General features: G+C 38.2%; 1 protein-coding gene across 1 annotated transcript in view; it reads left to right on the top strand.

Annotated features, from left to right (window-relative positions):
- The window catches only part of LOC124286856, a gene marked incomplete at its 3' end in the record, with an annotated part of 100,878 nt that extends 84,918 nt beyond the window's left edge, over window positions 1–15,960 (top strand). Inside the window, exons 20-23 of the mRNA XM_046723295.1 lie at window positions 13,892–13,958; window positions 14,966–15,072; window positions 15,531–15,594; window positions 15,922–15,960. Of these exons, the coding sequence (XP_046579251.1) occupies window positions 13,892–13,958; window positions 14,966–15,072; window positions 15,531–15,594; window positions 15,922–15,960 (277 nt within the window). The remainder of the gene's footprint in view (window positions 1–13,891; window positions 13,959–14,965; window positions 15,073–15,530; window positions 15,595–15,921) is intronic.
- Window positions 15,961–17,882: the final 1,922 nt, after the last annotated feature.

Below are 17,882 nucleotides of genomic sequence, written 5' to 3'. Positions count from 1 at the left end.
TGATCACAATGATCGGCCAGAACCTGCACATACCGCAGGCTATATTTACGTCAAGAGGGACATCAACACTACATATGTGCACCCTGAGTCAGATCCCAAAGAAAATCAGCCATCTCACCCGCTTAGCCAATGTGGCTTCCCACAAAATGGAAGTCGGACAACTGGTAGTCAAGATCATGGACTTTGTGACAAATGTAAATAGGGCCTGTAAGTCTCGCAATGCGCTATTTCCGTCTTAATAGCTGGTTAATTTGGGGATGGTTATATCAGATTTTGGTATTCCTGCATTGTTTTGACAAGCTGATTGTGTAACGTCATTAACGACTATGTGCGACTTAGATGTTGGAACAAAACAACATTATGGCACAAGCTGTTAACGTTCCAACAGTCAGTTATCAACAGATTACATTCACAATCCTTACAGAGAAAAACACGTTAGCAACAGACGTCAATCTAGCGACAACTTTCACAGAAGAGAACCGTGTTTTGAAATTGTGGTGAAAATGCCTCTCAAATTGGAGACGCAATTCCACAAAGCTACAGGTGTTAGAGTGAGTGAACAGACAGATGGAACCTACCCGATCTGTACATGTTATCCCATGACCAACGGACTAACACATTACTGCAAGACTGGTGTCAGAGCTGCTGCCGCACTGAATCAAAGGTGAACTTTGGAATTCCTTTACCGGCAAAACAGTGTGGCGTAGAAAGGCGAGTTTTGACAGTTTCCATGTTATTAACGTTGGACAGAAAGGTCGATTTGGGGTGTGGCTGAATAATGGTGTGGGATGTGATCACTGTGACTGGCAGAACACGTTTACATATTATTCGGTTGTACTGCCATGGCAACATGCCATCCGCGCGCCGATATGGACGTCATTTGTAGTTTCAGGATGACGACACAGAGCAAGAGTGCTCATATTGTTACTGAGTACTTCCAGCAGTCAACATTACTAACTTACTATGGACAAGAGTCAGTCCAGACTTGCCACCCGTCGAACATGTCGATGTTAACAACCACCGAGCACTCTCAACAAACTTGGCACTGAACTGCATTAAGAATAGGATGGGATAAACCAAACTTACCTTGGACGTTTTTGTTAGGAGTCAGTCGGCTGGTTATGCCATGTCCTGTGTATGCACAACATTCTTTTGAAAATTATGTACATTACTGTGCATCTTTGATAATGAATGTTTGTATTTCAAATTATATTATGTATGTTATCTAGAGTCCCATGCCAGAAGGCGGTGACTCATGGGCCAACTTCCTGGTGATGTTGACCTTTGGGTAATGTATGTCTCAATATTTTGCCAGGTCCGAACCAGTCTGAAATTAAATTGCTAGATAAATACAGCCTTTCATGTCATATTCTCTGGAGTATAACACCATTGTATCCCTGGTGTCAGCATCTTGGATATCAAATGTAATTTGACACTGTCCTTGTTGACACTCAATGGTGGCTGGGTAGCAGGGGTGCAGAATCTTTTCCTTTCATCATGACACTTCCACCATCTGGTTCACTTTGAGACGTTTAGAGGATTTAGATCTGGTAATTGAAGCTACAGATCTTCTTCCACTCAAGTTAAACCCATTTGCCATTTCAAAGGCTATCTCCGGAAATTGTGGAGAAGTTAAAAATATTACCTGTCTGCTGTAGTGGTGATCAAGACATTTTGCAAATATGTTGATGTGTCTGCACGAGACTAAATTCCAGTGGCATCATCCAAGACAACACATTGTCTCTCTGATATATCGTCGGAGGAGGACATTGCTTCAGAGCTGGAATATCAATGTGTTTCAGCAGTGAAACGTTTCTCGATTAAGAAAGGGGAATCATCGTGAAAACGATGTATCTCCTGACTTTGACTTTTCCTCTGGTCCAAAGTCAAAAGCATGTTATTTAACATCGAAGTGGATGTGTATGTTCCAAAACCCACTCAATTGCTATAAATGTCAACATTTCGGCCATGGATCGCAACCCTGTCAAGCTCTGCGGTATGCCGTCGTTGTGGTGATCGCCTTGAGGGTTCCAACTGTGAGAAAGACCATAAGTGTGATAAGTGTAATGGCGCTCATTCCGCTTCATCTGGTGTGGCAAATAATGAAACTGAAATGTGAAAACAACAGTTCATACTTACATGCCAAACAAATGTTGACATATCAGACTTCGACTCCATAAAACCTGATCCACTCTGATACAATCACTCGCTCTGTAGCAAAATCCTCCATTTCACATCAAAAGGCTTGACATGGGTAAATTTAGCAAAATCTATTACTTCATCTTTGGCCCTTCAGATTACTTCCAAAGTCACACAATCTACGTTTGCTTCTTAAACAGAAATTCACAATGGAAAACTATCTAAAACCTCTGAGGAACATGATACAAGGCATAGAGGGCAAAGGTTCGAAATTTCCTGTTCACCATCTGAAGGATGGTGACAGTTTATTGACAGAGAAGGCTGTCATTGCCAATAAACTTGGTGAAACTCTCGCCAAACATTCTTCCTTGTCTTCCTTGTCAAATTCCTTGTCCCTGAATTTCCAACAATATCAGAAACAACACGAGATGAAAAGAATACGTTTTAATTCGCATAATGATGAAGACTATAATGAATTCTTTTTATTTCATGAGCTAAATACCGCCCTTGAGCAAGCTCATAATACAGCAACAGGGGATGATGATATCCACTATCAGCTCCTGAAACATTTCGCCCGAATCATGTCTGGAAACGCTGCTAAATATATTGACATGATACAAAGGAATTTGCCAACTTCATGGCATAATGCCATTGTAGTCCCTATACCAATTTGATAGCCTGGCTGGGATCATACCGATCCATCTAATTACAGACCCATATCTCAACAGCTGTGTCTGTAAAAAAGCATAGAACGAATGGGAAACAATAGACTAATATGGTATCTCAAAACTAATGACAAATAATACAATGTGGTTTCCGGGAGAAAATATCAAAGTACTGTTGATCATCTGGTAGGACTGGAATCCTTTGTTAAAAATGCAATAAGAACTAATCAACATTCGGTATCAATTTTCTTTGATCTTGAGAAAGCTTATGAGATAACCTGGAATCATGGCGTTTTGAAGGATTTACATTGTTTTGGTTTGAGAGGCCGTTTGCCTCTTTTTAAAGTTTGCCACAGTTTTCAAGTCCTAGTGGGGACAACCCTGTCTGATCATTGTAACCAGGATAAGGCTGTTCCACGAGGCAGTATTATGTCTGTGACTTTATTTAGTAGTGAAATCAAAAGCCTTTCAAAAGTTTTAACTGATTCAGTAGATAGATCTCTATGTGTGGGTGATTTTAATGGTTCTTGTAGAGGTAAAATTATGATACAATAGAGAGGTAGTTACAACTCTGTCTCAATAAAAATTAAAATGGTCACTTGAAAACGGGTTTAAGTTTTCAAAACAAAAACTAATTGTATACATTTCTGCAGAAATATAAACCGCATAAAGACTTAGAGTTATTTTTTAACAGCAGCCCCATCAAGTTCTTGGGTCGTATTTTCGACTCATATGTAAAATCTCTTAAAGCTAAAAGTACTGTCGGAAATGCTAGAGAAAATGCTTTTTGACTTATATTTTAAATTCAGAGGTATTACAGTTACTTAAATAACAATTATCACTTTAAGAAACATCTACCTAATAATGTAGACCGAGGGAATAGAATTTTGAGACATGCCCTAAAATGTGTTTTTATGCAAATGCAAATACCAGAAACTTAACGGGTAGTGGGACGTTATTTGATACAAACATTAATTGCTTGTGTTACGTCATCAAGCATGCATGGTATCGACAGGTGAAATTGACACCTGAGCACTCTCGCTCGGGGAGGGTCATCTCAATAGATGTTTTCTTCAAAATGTTGAACATGTGTACGTATAGTATACGTATTGGTTATGTAAGGGATCATTTGTGTATGTGTGTATGTTTTGAAATAAACATACGAATTACTGTACATTGGAAAGAATCCTATCACTTGTGTTATCTTATCGATTGATTGTAGAAATGTTCAACGTTTTAATAATAAGTTTGCATGTCAACAGTATATTTCATTGCAAAATATGGATGTAATTCGGTCAGTTTTATTTATTCTAGTTGTGAACATTGGCCAAAGATTTAACGAAGTCACTGGTGTAGCTTCTTTAGAATATATATATTCTTCTTCTCCTAAAGTTTGTAACCTCCCTAAGTCTTAAGTAAGTACCCGTGTCAAAGTTGTCAAAGGATGGTTTACGTCCCGGTTTTGCTTTTTGAGACGGACCCTGTCTTGTCTGATTTGTTTACAATATTGTAAACTTGTTGGTAAAACAGCTGTTCTGTAATAAACCCTTTCTAAACTATTGAAAGATTTACTTCTGTCTTTTCAAGCTCAAAAAACTTATAAACCTTTGCAACAATTGACTTGCAAATGGTTGGCCATTGTGGACGCTGTGTGATGTGCATGCATGACGGGAAACTTATTTATCAAGACTTAACATTTATATTAATATTTCTTCAATAAAGAAAGCATAATTAAGTAAAGTAACACAAACATTCAACATGAATATGATTCATATTTTACACCACCTGTGTTATTAGCATAAATGTAAAGACCATTTCAGATTTCTGTTGAACTCTGACAAAATCTTACGTTGCTGTGTTTAGTACGATATTCTCTCCTGTAAACTGCCCTTTAAATGCATGGGAATGTCAAATAGATTGAAATAAAAATTAGGTACACTATAGGCGAATTGATATATTGACAACATAGTACATTTATCACCTTTATCAAAGTATTAAGGCTAAAAAGCATTTTTCTAGCATTTCCGACAGTACTTCAAATGCACTTGATCTGTTAAAAGTCGTTCCCAATTCTAAGTGGGGATGGGACAAAACTACCCTCCTACACTTATATATTAATCACTCATATTAATCCAAACCATACTACGACTTCAGTGTGTGTAGAGGAGGAATTTAAAAGTAAACATAACACATGCGAATCCCTGTTTACAGATGGATCCAAAATTGGTGGCACATGTACAGTGCCACTGTCATTGGATCCAGAACGATAACTTCTAGATTATCAGATGACAACTCAATTTTCAGCTCAACGTCACATTAACAGCCTTAAAATATATTAATAAACACCCAAAATACAAACAATATATAATCTTTTAAGACGTTCGTGCCTTCAGGCTATTAGAAACTTTAAAATCTGTTAAATATACATCTACATTTTAATTGAAATAAAAATCGAGTTATAAAGTAATCTTGCTACTGGCCAATACAACATCTTCCTCTGTTGGTTACCTAGCCATGTTGGAATTTCTGGTAAGGCATTGGCGGATTCTGTGGCTGAGGCAGCACTCAACAAATCTAGCTGACACCACTTCTAACCCTATACACTGATTATAAAGCTGTGTTTAGGGCATGGTATCCGTGATCAAATGCAAAGAAGTGGAACGCTGAGGTAGGTGTAAATAAGTTACAACCAGCCAAAATCAACAATTGGCTACTACTTTGGTTGTCAGTCCAGATTTGAAGACGTCATTATGTGACCAAGTCATGGCGGGCCATACTACACGAATACTCTATCAAAAGGATAGGATCCTCAGTTTTGTATCCCTTGTGATGAACGAATCACATTGCAAGCATGATGGCTGTTTGACTGTATTGATTTTCCATCACAAGGGGATAAATATTCAGTTTTAAAACAATGAATGACTTTTTGACCATGTTCAGTAAGTTTAGATAAATTTGGAACAATATGTTTTGTAAATAGATAAATGTATTGATAGATATTGTATTTGATAAATGGTAGTATAAATGTACGACTGGGATTTTTAGTGGCGCAATCCTCAAGGGTGGTTGAAGTAACGTAGAATGATTGGCCTGCTCAGAGGGTACATGAGACCACGTATTTCTACCACATTTATATTCATAAAACATCTTTGGCAAAATGTCTTATTCCTACGTTAAATTTTAAACTCACTATGCTGACAATTTTTGGGTACACATTCAGCAGCAATCCAACAGTAAACAATTTATTATCTTTTTCTGATTCCCTGTCATGCCTTCGGGCACTGCAAAATATATCCTACAGTCATCCACTTGTACTTTAAATCTTACAGTTATACAATGATCTTTCTTTCTACTGGCCAATTCGACATCTTGTTTTGGTTGGTTACCGAGTCATGTTGGCAAATCAGTCTTCCCCATGTTGATATCATTATCTGATTTTAAACCTTATATCAGAGAATATAGCCGACACTTAATGCAAAAAAAATGGAACACCCAAGTAGTGCTTCATGAAATCAAAACCTCTTTCGGTTATATCTACTTGGGATGTCAGTCGAGACAAAGATGAAGTCGTAATGCGATATCTGTTGAAAGGAGAGGATCCTCTGTTTTGTATCCCATGTGATGAGAGAATAACAGTTTTGCTGTAGAGTGTAGAAGTTTCTCTCACAAAGGAGGATACTTTTTACCAAGTTTTCAAATTTAAAGGATTTTTAAACAACATAAATTTTCACTTAAATCTGGGTTTTGTAAAAGAGATAGGATGCTCCACAGCCTTTGAGTCAATGTATTTTAACTATGGTTGAATAATAATATGTGTATATAGCAGTGCAATTTAATGGGGTTGATGTATTGTAAAAGATTGTCCTCTGATGATAGCAGCTTTAATGGTATTGCAGTACTCTGCAGACAACCAGAATTATATATTTACATATGTTGACATATTTGAATTAATGGCTAGTATTTTCTTACAACTGCCAGTGATTAAGTAATGGCTTTAGTCCTGATGGGGTTTATGCAGGAAGCCAAAGTACTGTAAGTCCACATGATCCCCAGTAAAATGGTCTAGCTTTGGTGACTGGTGGTCTAATGCTCGTATTTTACTGGCATTAAATGAAATATTGATCTTTGTGTTGAATAAAATCTTTTATAATTTGAAATGGTTAGTTTTAGACTCAAACTGTGATAACTTGCTAATGTTTTACTGTCCTTTGTGACAGACATTTCTAATAGATAAACCAATAACAGTGTCATCAAGCAAGATAACATCATCGGACCACAGTGTATAACACATACATTGACTCTATCGTCATTAATGTTTAGATCGTCACGAACCATCAGCCGTCGATGTTTCAGCATCTGAACCCTAAAGAACTGTTCATTGAAGAAAAGCCTAAGGGGTTCTTCAGGAAGGCATTGGGATCTCTTCGAAAACAAGGTATGAAAGGTCTCAAACAGTTGAACATGTGGGAACATGGATTTTTAAATCAACTTTGAATCAATGTTCAAGGGTGTTTGCTTGAATTTGGAATGTCCTCAGATATCAGTGTGACTTGATGTCATATATTCATTGGGTAAAGTCCCTGTTGGTATGTTTGATACCCGGCTCGTGCATCGTAGTAGCTCTTCCATTGTAAAATGGAATAGCTTGTTCACACACTGCACTTGTATGCTTCATTAAACATCACTTTCAATTATCTGAGGTCAGCGGTGCCAGAATACACGCCAAGAAGTTTCAGGCAAGATTATTATTCATATTACTAGCCCGAAAAACAAAAATGAAACAACGCATTGCATAAAACAGGAATGACGATCAGCTCTACTTTGTATGTGGTTTGGACACTTACTAATTCCTGACCTGGGAACGGACCAAAGAAAGGAAATGCCTCTATGACAGTTGTAGTCTTATAGTGTCGTTACATGGTGGACAGCTATGATTCTACATCATGCAGTGTGAATGAATACTTTGGCTATATGGATGTTTTTCATTTGTTGCACGACTAAATACAGTGTATTAATGTGATTAACTAATCCCATATTTCAAAACAAAGTATTCAAAATTGACACTCTTAATTGAATATGTTCGATAAATTCATTGTTGTAATTATTTAAAGCCGAATATTTTCCTATGTTCATACCTTCTGTTTTTGCAGTGACGGGAACCCAGAAGAGGAAGAAATATTCTGGACAAAAGCCCAAACAGGTATGTTTGGATTTTTTGGACGTCATCTCAGATAAATACAAGTGGGTTAATTAGTATGAATCAAGGTAACTAAATGCCTCATAATATTCTAACGTAACAATCGTCAAATGTTCCGATGAAGTAAAAAAATATTCGTTATTCAACCAAAGCATTTTTATCCACAGGGTTATCGTAATTCAGAGGTAGAAGACTGTTCATATCTAAGTTCAATGACGTTTGCCTAAACAAAGATGAAACAACTGAATCTGCCTCTGTGTGTGTGCGTTAACCTACCGATGTTTTATTAGTATTTAACTATCAAACTCATATTGAACAGAAACAATTCTTACGGATACTTCCCTCTCACACTTGATTGCCTTATTTCCTGATACATGTTTCTTGAAATAAAATAAACACTCATCATGTTGTGTAGTCTTACTTCATAGTGGTCTTCCCACGCTCTATCCACTGGTTCTCTCCCCACAAGGGGCGTGGGGAGACCTCATAAATTGTTCTAAATTTCCCAGGATCTTAGATTCTCTTTAAGATTGGTAAATCTAAAGGCAGCAAATATATTTCACCTTCCCCTTTGGGTTAATTTCTTTTTTAATTTGTGGTAAGCGTATGTCTCCTCACGATCCTCATGGCGAATGTGGCAAATATGGGAAGACGCCATGTTCGGGCTGTAGTGTCAATGGCCTTTAAGTCAAACCCTAAGCCAGATACACTTTCGCAGATGAAGTTGCAACTCGGAAGAGGATAGTAAGTTTCACAACTTCAGTTTCCTCATGGCACTTGAGGCTCCAGCCAGGCAAGGCCTATTGTCAAGGACCCCCACAGGGAGCAGGTCATGCGGGCTCTCCGAAGAAATTTTTGAGACTTGACCCTGTTCAGAGGTTACAGGCAAGACCTTCTTGACCAGGAAGTTTGGCAAAACCTGGACTTAAATCAAGAGGACTTACCAGACAGCAGTAGCAAGGACTCAGAAACATAGTTCCTTCCTAGTTCAGAAACAGTTGCCTGCCTATGCTGGATGTATTCCAGGGTCCAGTGGGTGGACGAGTTGAAACATGTGGATCCTGGGCAAGGATTCTTCTCTCCATTATTTCTGGTTCCCAAGAAGGATTCAACAGAACTCAGAATGATCATCGATATGAAGATCCAGAACCGGGATAACAGAGATGACCAACCAAGTTTAAGATGGAGTACACACAGACGATTCCATACAGCACCCGAGATATTTGAAATACACATATCTACACGTATCTACCCATCCAGCCTCTCAAAAATGTCTTTGCTGTCCCTTGGAGACTATTCCAGCTCAGAGTTCTACTGATGGGAATATCAGTGGCTCCATGGCTATTTACAATTATAACATTCCTAGAACTGGTGTATCTCCATATACAGATATTCATGGATATATGATGATTTCCTGTCTCCAAGTGTTGATGGATTACTCTAGACGACTCCCAGTATCTGAGAGTTTTCTTCCTAGTTCCTTGTGCATCCAGCAAAATCAGAACTTTAGCCCAGGAAGGAACAGAAATATATAGGGCCATATTCAACACTCATCAGGATATTGTTTATCCACCGTTGGAACACCATCAGAATGATACAACCAGTTTATCAAAGTTCCAGAAATCTCCACACACTCTATGGCAATGGATGTTGCTACTGGGAGCTCTGACATCTATGCAGGATCTAACATTTAGAGGCCGGCTGCATGTCAGGTCCATTCAGAATTGGATCAATCAATATAGAGGAAAACAGCTAGACTCTGTCATAACACCTACGGATCTTGTGCACAAGGACCTTGCATGGTGGATGTACTCTGATAATGTCATACACAGGACTCCAATCAGGACGTTGTCACCAGATCGACATTTCTTCACAGATGCTACAATCACAGGTTGGGGAGATCATCTATAAGACAAGAGAGCATCAGGGCCCCGTTTCACAAAGCTATCGTATCGCTACGACTGTCGTACCTCCTATACTGTAACATAGACTTACGACAGTCGTAGCAGAAAGAGCTGTCTTATTAGCCATCTAACACTGGGCACTAATACTCCAGGAATTTCCAACTTCTAGTTGTCACAGACAACAGCATGATAGTTGTCTATATTAACAGAAATGGGGGAGCCCGATCCCAAAACCTTATGAAACATATGAGTGAACTTTACGATCTAGTGGACAGTCAGGATTGCATCACAGTGGCCAGACACATCCCGGGAAGATAAACATCCTTGCATACGCGTTATCACACCTGGACAACGACAGAATGGACACTTAATTTGGATGCTTTCAGGCAGATAGCGATCAAATAGGAACAGCATAGATCGCATAGATCTTTTCGCGACATCACTCTCAGCAATCAGTTGCCGGCTTATATCAGTCTTGTCCCACATCTTCAAGCATATGCAGTAGATATCATGCCTTTCCACCGACAACACTCATACCACACAAGTCCTTGTCAAGATCAGCTATAGTGATCTACCTTCAGTTGTTGGCTATCTATAGCCTGTTTTTATATTATCATATTGTTTTTTATAAAAGTTAAAATGTTTAAAAAATTTATTGCTATTTAAATTGCATCTGTGATAAACTAGTTGTTTTATTGCCTTTCGTTGAGAGGTTTTGTAATTTACCTCATAATTACCTGTAATTATTATATACATATAACTTGATGTAGTCACGATATGGCTGAAATACTGCCGATATGAATCACTCCACTCACCTTGTCAAGAACAGGAACCATCACATGATGATGTTTCTGGTGGCACCAACATAGCCGGCACGATCATGGTTCTCAGACCTACTGTCTCTGCTTTGAAGACCAACCACTGCGTCTTCCTCAGTGGCCCTACACTTCTCAGACAGCCGAAGTAAAACATGTTCCATCGCATTCTACAACAGCTGAACCTACATCGTATTGGAACTATCCTGCAACACCTCACGTCAGGAGGATTTTTAAATGAAGTTTACTCTGCTTTTACGCAAACACTCAGAGCTTCAAATCTGTTTATATGACTATAGACAGTATGTCTTAACAGTATGTTATGAGCATTTGATCTAGAGGATATCCCCAAACAATGCCTAACTGCGGAATTTTATTTGTGGTTTAACAAAACTATTATTACATCATACGTTGTAACCCATGGAAAAACCTCATCCTCATATTGCTTGGAAGACCTCACTCCTTATGGCACTGGTCACTCATATCAGCTATTCAGCAAAGCTTAGATGTTCCATCTGTCCGAACCACAACATGACTCATATTGCTTGGAAGACCTCATTCCTTATGGCACTGGTCACTCAGATCAGCTAGTCAGCAAAGCTTAGATGTTCCGTCTGGCTGAACTACAACATACGGGGACAGAACATTGAGCAGAGCAGGTGCTGTACTCTGGAGTGGATTACCTGAAAATGTCAGAAATCGAAAAATATCACAGTTTCCGATCTTGTCTCAAAACCATCCTCTTCAAACGAGCACTCGACTAAGCGCACATGAGCAGGACTCTGGATATGTAGCGCTATACAAATGTCTGATTTGATTGATTGATTTCATTGATTGACTGGCCAAAGTTTCACAGATTACAGACCAGCATGCCCTGGGTGTTCGATCGGTTGCATTCCATAAACCCTTTCAGAGTTGGCTTCATCAACAAGACTCATAAATGAAATGTAGGTGAAAATAGTTTTACTGCCACTGTAGATTCCCTTGAAGAAATCAGTTTTAGTTTGTAAACTTATTTAATTTCAGAATACAATTGTTAACTGCAAACTCTTCTTTGTTGTTTGTTTCACTCTGAAATGATTTCTGGTTAACTTTTTGTTCAACATGTAACAATGGTTATACAATCGCTCGACATTCCATCATCATGGAGTACTGCATGTCATGTCCTGCAAATTGGATGAAATTAGAGATCGGGTCACAAGGAGGAGAATATTTATTTAGTGGTTGAGGACCACCCTATTCTACCCAACTCAACTGATACACTTTACCGGTAGTACTCTAGCTGCTTGCAGATGCTTAGGGCTTGTTTCACAAAAGTTGTGGAATAACACGTTTTGGCAACAATGTGAAATATCTAAACAATAATTACAGTTAAAAGGGAGGTATGTCATTCATGCGTAAACAAGATATAGCTACTGCATGTACTTGTCTTGAAGGCTGAATGCTTGTTTGTCACTGTTGTACAGGCAATTGCACAACTCATATTTAAATAGTAATTTGTTGTGGGTTTTGTTTTCAGCCTTTGATGGACAGTGTTCCACATGCCTCTCTGGTGGATTATGCTTCTGTTACACCATCAATGGACTCACTAAAGGAATCGGTTTCTGAGACATCACTGGAGGATGGTGAATCTCTTAGTTCACAGGACTCACCAGAGGATTTATCTTTGCTCGTCTCGTCAATAAGATCAGGCTCTCAGATAACAACACTGGAGTGTAAGTGATGTGAGGCTTTGAGGCATGGTTCACAGGGCGACTACAATTGAGTGTTGTTTCACATTCCTGATGATCTCTACAGTCACACTTGCAGAAAACTATTTCTAAAATGAATGTACAAAGTAGGCTAAACTAGAAGTAAGTAGGAGTTCCAAGAGAAAATCCCACGGTCACCATCACAGACGTTATATCATAACAATATGATATAATACAATTAAGAAGCTAGTATGATTTACTATTGCGACTCATTAATCCTGACATGGTCAACGCCAAGTATCAATGTTACACATTTTAAAACCAGTATCTTAAATTACAGATCAACCTTGTTCTTTTTCAGTGGTCATGCAGTCATCAGCAGATGGTTTATGCCATTGATTGATTCTAAGTTGCCAAGTTCGAATGTCGCATTAATACTGATGTTGTGTTGGCATATTATGTTGACTGAAATGAGTAAGAGTTATTCTTATTCACTACTTATTTGTACAATTTCTAAAACTAACAATAGGGTTTATTTGTGGTTCAATCGTCCTGCAGGTTTTGAGGATGTTGAGAAGATTACAGAAGACCTGGATATCGTTGAAAAGGTAGCACATTTTACGTTGTTACATTAAATTCAGTATACAAAACAAAATCTTAAAAACATGTTTCTAGACATTTTAGGAGATGAAACACTAAATGACTATTTTGTACAATGTTTCTATTATTTCTATGATAAATGCATGATACACTTCGGAATAAAAATCGGTTGTCTTTGTTACTGGAAACCATTGAACAGATCTGTACATGTTTAAAACATATATGACCTTAACAACTGCAGTTGCAGGATTACAATAACATTTTTTAACACAATCACTACAAGATACCTACTGGACTCAAATGTATAACCTGGAATACAGACTGCCACTAAGGAAACTGACTAATCGTCCCATTCCCTTGCTCCCGGTACCCTTCAACAGACGCACAAGCGTGCACATAAATACATGCATACGTACGGATTTTCAAACACAGTTTGTGTGTGCAATTGAGGACGCAAATATTTTCTGATCGTTTCAGGAGAAGGACAACACAATTATGCAGCTTGGTCCCCTATGTACAGGTATGGAATTTGAATACATTCAATCTTTGATCATTCAGCACCTGTTGTAATGTGAAATTACGAAGATGATGTACCATATTCCTTTTCATTCCTCAGCTGAGTGGCAAAACACATTACGTTACTTGAGCCGGAACATTGGCTGCCTTTCAAGGTTTAAAGAACAGTCAAGACTTGATGCGGTAAGTGTTGTGTTGGTATCAAGACAAAGGGACGACAGATTTACAACATGTGTCAGTAGAAAGGTCTTTGGGTTGCTGAGGATTAACTTAATCATCACAAGGACGGTTATGAGCTCTTACCTCATGATAATATCTCTGTTAAGATGTTGATTTGTTTCACAGAAACGTGTTGCTTTTACAGACTGATTATGAATGTCATGACCATCCGCTGTTCGGGGATTCTTCTGATATACAAACTGACTTCCCAGGTAAATGTGACAATAGTTATTGTGTGTTGTCTTTTGATGTTACATATATCACATTTTCATAATTTTGAAGGAATTCTACTAACAACTGCGCTTTGTGCAAAATCTCCTTCAATAGCTGTACCTGGTAACTATTTGTTCATAGATAATATATCTATGTACACGCGATAACAATATTGGAAGTTATGTAGGTGAAAGATAGGCCATTGTAATGACTGTATGTAATAGGGCTGTAACAATGCATCGAACTATTGATTCCAATTGTTGAGTCTCCGATAGCAATTCATCGATGCGTCGATGGTATGTGTGACTATTGATAGTTCAGTGATTGACTTCCATTGATAAACGCGCAGCGCAATACACAGGATGTTTGGGAGCACACTTGCAGCTTTAGTGAGTTTATGTTTGAACTGTTTACTTGATCTGGACCTCCTTTCACGAAGCACTAAGGTGATTGTAAGTCACAAAGGTAACCTTAGTGCATTGTTAAAGAATGGGAGTTAAAGTTAACCGTAGGAAAGGTTGCTTCGTGAAAGGAGCCCCAGGGCTTCAAGTTTCTTGTCAGTTATTAAAAGCGACTGAAACTACTTCAGCTTGTATATATTTCATATAAACAATACTGGGATTCATTTGGGAAATGACTTTAAATGGGAAGATGCAAAGAAAAACACAACTATTGCAATAGCTGGTCGCAATAGACTATTGCTATCGCAATAGTTGTTTCCCCCTCAAGAGTCACCCCTAGTATTTAAGCTAGGCTTAAATACCTGCGTGTGATATAGTCGGAAAGGTGAACGTACTCATTGCATACAATTTGCGTGGTTATGGTACGGTTTTGTGTGGCTGGTATTCTCCAGTAGTCCATGCAGTTGGACATATTGAAGGGATGATATTCCGATATAACTTGTTGTCACAATATCAACCAGATGTTTGTCAGGTGTACGTTTGATTACATCGCTGATCACATGATGTATTTTACTCATAAAGTCAGCTTCATACATTGTATCTAGGTACTGACATTCAAAGGAAACAAAAACAGAAAGGTCATGTTCTGCAAATACGGCAGTTTCAACAGGGAAAACTTGGCAGAACACCTCTGTACGCAATCCTTGAAAGAGTAAGTAACTGTTTAACAACTGATTGTGGAATTTGTTGTTCTGCATGGAGAGTAATTAGTATGTTCAAAGTGATGATTACAATTTCCAAATGAATATTTGATATGCTATAATTTAAAAGTTGTAGACTGTATAAGTCATGTCCAGTTGCTAAAAATATTTCTTACGTAGTCCTGGAGTTACATTTCTTTTGTATACTTGTTTTTACAAAAACCACTAGTTATCATGCTATGCTACTAATAATGGTACTTTGTGACATGCATGTAGATCACACCAGTGTAATGTTTACCGTTATCACTTTCATAAGAATTTGATGATTCGCTTGCATGTAGCATCCAAGAGTTTTATAGAATCTTGTTACAATTGTTTGAACGTTTAAATACTGTTTTCATTTTTCGTCCTATCTGATTTTCATGTGCACGCTCTCGGTAGTTAACATGTAACTTGTATTGCCATACAGATGATTGCAGAAGATAAGGCAGCCATAGCTTCCATGGAAGGACGTCTTCTGTCTATGGCGCAAGGTTGGTATAATACTGAACACAGAACATTTTGAAAAATGTTTAAAGTCAGGGTAAAGAATTTGAATTGACAAATAAAAATTACAGTTCGTAGGTAGTGTCCTCGTGTATGGAAGTATTAAATCACTTTTCCTTCTTGCTACAATTACTATTTCGGAACATTACAAAATAATGTTCGTCTCCAAAATGTTTTGTTCAGATTTTGCGAATAAAATCTTTTTTGACTTTTTTTGTTTATGAGAGAGATGCTACATCTATAGCATACTTAAATGTCTGCATGGTTTTGCTATGACTTCAGAAGGTAACTTTATACCTGAATTGTTATTTTAGGTGGTCGACTTGTCCACGTTATGGGAACTCCTGTTTTGTGTAAGTTCACTTTTTTCTAATGTGATACAAAATATACTCAACCAACATTTTATAAAAAGAGATTTATATTTTCTAAAAATAGAATACATTTATTAGGAACTTCACCTTCAAGATTCATTCATGTCACCATTAATTATGTTGTTGATCACGAGAGGGAAGATCAAAACCTATCTCTCTTAGGACTTAATCATCTGGAGTTTTTACACACGCAGCAAAAAATTTCTGAAAACCTTCTTTTCTATCGTCTAATTTTTATTTTCTGTATTCATCAACAAATAATTTCGTGCTTTCAAGTTTACACAGATTCCCGAACGTTGGTTGGTTGAGAGAGCGGTCATGTGATCTAAATTTCAAGGTTCATTACTCTTGAACCCCTCTAATCGTTCATACTTGTGTAAACACCGTTCATACGTGTGTGAACGTTTTTCGCTTCGGTTTCAAGGACCCCCAATAAAACGAACCTGTTTCAAGTCACCCCAAGTTTGGCAATGTCACTACCAAACGGATTGCCGAACATTGTCCCTTTCACAGGAGTTTAATGTCTCGCAGTTTGCTGGTTCATCCGGCGGTTTTCTGCCCCGAGGTCTGTTTAACAACTGCTCAATAAATTTCACAATAAACAATCACAAATAAATAGAATACAACAAGATCTGTTTCCTAATCGCCACGCCGCACAACTTCGAAGTCGGTCAGTGTATTATTACGCGGTCAAACAAGGTATTTACAAGTGAAAAGGTACAATGCCAGTTTGTTAAAATGGTATTGTTATTGCTTCTGATATTTGTTTCTGTTTGATACTGTTATTGATTATACTTATTAAAGCAGTTTCAAACCTCATAACGAATTTGTTGTTATATTTTAAAGATCGAATACTTTGAGAACTATTTCTTCAAGGGTTGGGATACATGTGTAAAAAAAAATCGCTGTGTATACAAACATCGCTGCAATACGTACGTTCTTGAACCGAATGGCATTACAACATTTTACAGGTCTTAAAACACACTAAACAATGATCATCTACAAGTGGGTGGAAAACGTATGTGTAAACTTCAAAGTGCGAAATTATAAGAATTGAATGTCAGTTTGTGTGTTTGCACTGAAAAATGAACGATGTCAAAGCGGTGTTCAAACTCTCGCGTGAACTCGCTCGTAAACTCGCTCGTTCACACGAGTTTGAACACCGCTTTGACATCGTTCATTTTTTCAGTGCAAAAACACACAAACTGACATTCAATTCTTAAATGAGAAAGGGATTTACGATAACAGTAGATTGACAGACACTCTTCACTATGATTTGGGGGTATTTTTCCGGTCTGTTACTGGATTTATACATGAGGTAATTACAAAAGCCTGTTCGTCTTCCAATGTTCGTCTATGTGCCGATGCATCCACTTGGGTTCAGTTCATACAGTCGCCGGTGTTTGTGATGCATCCACTTGGGTTCAGTTCATACAGTCGCCGGTGTTTGTGATGCATCCACTTGGGTTCAGTTCATACAGTCGCCCGTGTTTGTGATGCATCCACTTGCGTTCAGTTCATACAGTCACCGGTGTTTGTGATGCATCCACTTGGGTTAAGTTCATACAGTCTCCGGTGTTTGTGATTCATCCACTTGGGTTGAGTTCATGCAGTCGCCAGTGTTTGTGATGCATCCACTTGGGTTGAGTTCATGCAGTCGCCGGTGTTTGTGATGCATCCACTTGGGTTCACTTCATACAGTCGCCGGTGTTTGTGATGCATCCACTTGCGTTCAGTTCATACAGTCGCCGGTGTTTGTGATGCATCCACTTCGGTTGAGTTCATACAGTCGCCGGTGTTTGTGATGCATCCACTTGGGTTCAGTTCATACAGTCGCCGGTGTTTGTGATAAAACACTTGGGTTCAGTTCATGCAGTCACCGGTGTTTGTGATGCATCAAACTT

Source organism: Haliotis rubra, unplaced genomic scaffold, assembly GCF_003918875.1.
Source record: "Haliotis rubra isolate DU_JTF1 unplaced genomic scaffold, ASM391887v1 Scf393, whole genome shotgun sequence".
Taxonomy (NCBI): Eukaryota; Metazoa; Mollusca; class Gastropoda; order Lepetellida; family Haliotidae; genus Haliotis; species Haliotis rubra.
This window is presented reverse-complemented; position numbering and strand designations above follow the sequence as displayed.